The sequence below is a fragment of the Sorghum bicolor genome, chromosome 10 (assembly GCF_000003195.3).
Source record: "Sorghum bicolor cultivar BTx623 chromosome 10, Sorghum_bicolor_NCBIv3, whole genome shotgun sequence".
Taxonomy (NCBI): Eukaryota; Viridiplantae; Streptophyta; class Magnoliopsida; order Poales; family Poaceae; genus Sorghum; species Sorghum bicolor.
Window position 1 is genome coordinate 55,394,883 of NC_012879.2, and position 4,763 is coordinate 55,399,645.

The 4,763-nt window shown below is 43.3% G+C and overlaps 1 protein-coding gene across 1 annotated transcript; it reads left to right on the forward strand.

Moving 5' to 3' along the window:
- LOC8058427 (transmembrane 9 superfamily member 8) lies at positions 323–3,639 on the forward strand. Its single transcript, XM_002437324.2, has 7 exons — positions 323–575; positions 697–861; positions 977–1,086; positions 1,170–1,278; positions 1,379–1,491; positions 1,705–1,858; positions 2,019–3,639. The coding sequence occupies exons 1-7, from the start codon at positions 471–473 to the stop codon at positions 3,168–3,170; spliced, it is 1,908 nt and encodes a 635-aa protein (XP_002437369.1). The 5' UTR covers positions 323–470; the 3' UTR covers positions 3,171–3,639.

Consider the following 4,763-nt stretch of genomic DNA (forward strand, 5'->3'; position numbering starts at 1 on the left):
ATGAAAATATATTCAATGATAAATCTAATGGTATTAATTTGATACTATAAATCTTAATGTTTTTCTCTATAAATTTGGTTAAAGTTTTAAAAATTTGACTTAGGACAACTCTAGAAGTTGTAGCTTTCAGAACAGAGAGAGTACATTTAATTTACATATAATCGAATTAGTTGTCAGTCAAAATTAATGAAAAATTACAGTATTTTCCAAGCTCAAATACGTCTTGCAAAAATGAGCGGAGGAGTACAAGTTTTCTGCTAGGAAGTGACACTGACAGAAGCCAAATACCTCATTTTTCATTTGTTTGCCAGCTAACCGTGGACCGAACTTTGACCTTCCGCGTAATCCGCCGCCTCTGTCGCCGCCGTCGCCGATGACTTCTCCCTTCCCCCCGTCTTCCACTTCGGCTATTCGGCACTTCCCCTTTCTCCTTCTCGGCGCGCTCCCATCTCCTCTCACAAGTCACAACCATGGCGACGACCCACCCGGCGCTCCTCTTCCTCCTCGTCCTAGCATGCACCGGCGCCGCCAGCGGGTTCTATCTCCCCGGCGTCGCCCCCGCCGACTTCCGCAAGGTCTTGGCTTTATTTCCGCCACTCTTCTTTCACACAGTCTCACTCATTTCTTGGTCCTTATTAGTCATAACGCGCTGGGTCTCTGTGCTGTGTGTGTGTGTGTCGTGGTGGATGGTTGCAGAACGACTTGCTCGCCGTGAAGGTGAACCAGCTGAGCTCCGTCAAGACACAGCTGCCCTACTCCTATTACTCCCTCCCCTTCTGCAGGCCGGACACCATCAGCAGCAGCGCCGAGAACCTCGGCCAGGTCCTCCGTGGCGACCGAATCTGGAACTCACCCTACTTGGTAATTCTTGTGGGACTGCGGCAGTTTGTACCATTATATTTTCTATTCGCCTCCTGCGAGCTGCTTTTGCTGCAAAATGTGTTTGGATCGAGTTTCATTTGTGTTCGCGATGCAGTTCGAGATGATGGAGCCTAAGCTGTGTCAGATCACATGCAAGATTGTTCTGACCGAACAGGAAGCAAATGACATCAAGGAGAAAATCGAGGACGAGTACCGTGTAAACATGTGAGATGAGATGCTGCTTGCTAGCTGCAAAGAAATTCAGATAATTGGAATGGGAGGATGAGCCCTGTTTGCTTGCCTTGCAGGATCCTTGATAACCTTCCTATGGTCGTCCCAATTACGATGCTTGATAGAAATGCGCCTCCATACTATCAGCAAGGTGTGCATGTCGGTGTCAAGGGCATGTATGCTGGGGTGGGTTCATCTGCTTAATTATACTAGCTACCTGGGAATACATGTAACTTAATTTTTCAGCCAGTGACAAATGTGTTCTGATCTAAATGTACTGATGCAGAGTAAAGATGTCATGTATTTCATCTACAACCACTACTCATTTCTGGTGAAGTATAACAAGGAAGCACAAACAGATCTTGCTAGGATTGTGGCCTTTGAGGTTAAACCATACAGGTTAACCATTTCATCTCACAGAGTGGAGTTACTTTGTGGTGTTCTCACATGATATACGATGTCATTTTATGATTTTTTATGCTCTCAGCGTGGGTGGAGTTTCTTTGTGGAGTTCTCACATGATTCATGATATATATGCCATGTCATTTTACAATTTTTTTATGCTCACAGCGTGTACATTTAATCATTTATTGTATCTGTTGGCTGTTGTAGTGTTAAACATGAACCTGATGGTGATTGGAAGGGTAATGCAACTCGCCTTAAAACTTGTAATCCACACTCGGGGCATCTAGTACGGAACTCTGATGGGCCTCAACAAATAGAGGCAAACAAAGAGATAATTTTCACCTATGATGTTAACTTTGAGGTAATTTCGATTGTTCTGCGAGTTGTTTCTATACAACCAACCTTGTTATTGAGATGTAGTCATGTAGCACTCATATGCAAACTTCAGATAAATGGTCTAGTTTTACATTGCAAAGCTTCAAATTTCCTGACCTTTTCCTTTTTTTATTACATTCATGCAGGAAAGTGATATCAAGTGGGCATCACGCTGGGACACCTACCTTCGAACACGTGATGATCATTGGTTTATCATTGTGAATTCTCTGACCACGGTCCTCTTCCTCTCTGTGATGGTTGCCATGATCATGCTCCGGACTCTGTACCGTGATATTTCCAAGTACAACCAGCTAGAGAGCCAGGAGGAAGCCCAAGAGGAGTCTGGGTGGAAGCTTCTCCACGGTGATGTGTTCAGGCCTCCTGTCAATGCTGACCTGCTGTGCGTGTATGTGGGTACAGGTGTACAGTTCTTTGGAATGTTTCTTGTCACCTTGCTGATCGCCATTCTGGGGCTCCTATCACCTTCAAATCGTGGAGGGTTTATGACGGCCATGCTCCTGCTCTGGGTCTTCATGGGCCTGTTTGCAGGGTACTCCACTGCACGTCTTTACAAGATGTTTGGGGGCCTGGAATGGAAGAAGGTTGCCATCAAGACGGTCTTGGTATTCCCTGGAGTTGTCTTCGTAATATTCTTTGCCCTGAACATGCTTCTCTGGGGCGTGAAATCATCGGGTGCTGTACCATTCACCACCATGTTCGCACTGGTTTTTCTGTGGCTCGGAATCTCTATGCCACTGATCTTCATCGGCAGCTACCTTGGGTTTAAGAAGCCTGCCATAGAGGACCCAGTAAGGACAAACAAGATACCACGGCTGATACCGCAGCAGCCATGGTATATGAACCCAGCCGTCTCGATGTTGATCGGAGGTATCCTACCCTTTGGTGCAGTGTTCATGGAGCTCTTCTTCATCCTGACAACAATCTGGCTGCACCAGTTCTACTACATCTTTGGGTTTCTGTTCCTCGTCTTCGTGATCCTAATAGTGACCTGCGCTGAGATCACCATTGTGCTTTGCTATTTCCAACTGTGTAACGAGGACTACAAGTGGTGGTGGAGATCCTACCTGACGCCTGGCTCATCAGCTCTGTACCTCTTCCTGTATGCAACATTCTATTTCTTCACGAAGCTGCAGATCACGAAGGCAGTCTCCGGTGTGCTCTACTTCGGCTACATGCTCATTGCCTCCTACGCCTTCTTTGTGCTCACCGGCACCATTGGCTTTTATGCCTGCTTCTGGTTCACCAGGCTTATATACTCTTCGGTGAAGATTGACTAGGAAGCTAGAATGGCATCACTTCATATGGTTTCATGAGAAATCAGAGGTCAAAGTTGTGAAAAGATACATGAAAACTTAGCATGGCTTATACACAGAAGTAAGTTGTCTATAGGATATATCTATTATGATCTGATAATTCAGTTACATTAAAAGCATTGGATGTCAGTGACTTGAGGTATGTGCTTGTATTATCACACAGCTTACAGAATTGAGATGGTACTTCAGCTCGAAGAACTGAACATATGTTTCTTTAGCTGAAATGCTGAAGTCTCAGTATCCATGCTGAGTAACGAGCATCTAGTGTTGTACTCCCTCTCTTTGATACAAAATATAGAGCAGTCAGCCATTGCCTCAGTGTAAAAGATAATACTTTTGACTATGTTTTGTATGAGAAAATAATATTTCAATTAAAAGACTGCTATTGTAATCTTTCTTTGTCATAAATCTAGTAAAAATGATTTATGGTGCATGTACAGTACAGTAATACTCAGCCATTCTATGCATTATGTACAGTACAGTAATACTCAGCCATTCTGGCCTTGTTTAGTTCCGAAAATTTTTGAGAAATCGACACTATAGCACTTTTGTTTGTATTTGAAAAATATTATCCAATTATAAACTAACTAGGCTCAAAAGATTCGTCTCATCAATTCCGACCAAACTGTGCAATTAGTTTTTATTTTCGTCTATATTTAATACTCCATGCATGCGTCTAAAGATTCGATGTGACGGAGAATGTGAAAAATTTTGCAAAATTTTCTGGAAAATAAACAAGGCCTCTATGTTTTCTATGCCAGAGAGGAAATAAAAGTTTATATACAGGTGGAGAGGGCACACCCCCTATAGGAAAACAATTATAACTTTTCTTTGTTGAGTACCCCTCCAAGCTAATGCCCTCTTCCTATGTATTCTATGTATCGAGTAACTAAGGGAATTGCTATTGCACAGGCGTTTTCTTAAAAAAACAAAAAATCAGGCAACATTTGCTGGCCAGTGGTCATCCACTTTCTACTTCGTTTCGTCAGCTCAGCACCAAAGCAAAAGACTGTGCTCTGAACTCGTTGCCTGAGAGCTCAGGTGAAGTTTAGGAGACGTGGATGTTGATGGTGAAATCTTAAAACAGCTTCTATTTTGGATCAGATGGATCTGGCGTGCATGGACAAGTTTTTGTTCGAAACTTAAATATGGACGATTGGATGCATGATCACACATCCCACTCAACCAGTGAGCTAGGCGCACTTTTCAAAACCTCTTGAAAAATTGAAACTGCAGGAACTGTGACCCGGAACCTGTTCGCTTGAGCTTTGTTTTTCTCCCACAACAAATTAGCGAACAATATTTTCAGCTATGACTTTTCAGCTAAGTGAATATGAGTTTTGACACTACTAGCAACTTGATCCTTGTAAAAAAAAACCACTCCATGACAAGGACAATCGCGTTACAAATTCGAAGATTTCCCTGAACCACGAGGCTCCACAGCACCGCTAACACGTTCCGAACATATAAAACGGAAAAAAAGAGCACATGATGGAGTGACGGTGGGTCACTCTCACTCGAAACGAAAAGAGACAAAAATTGTAGTGCTCCATCTCC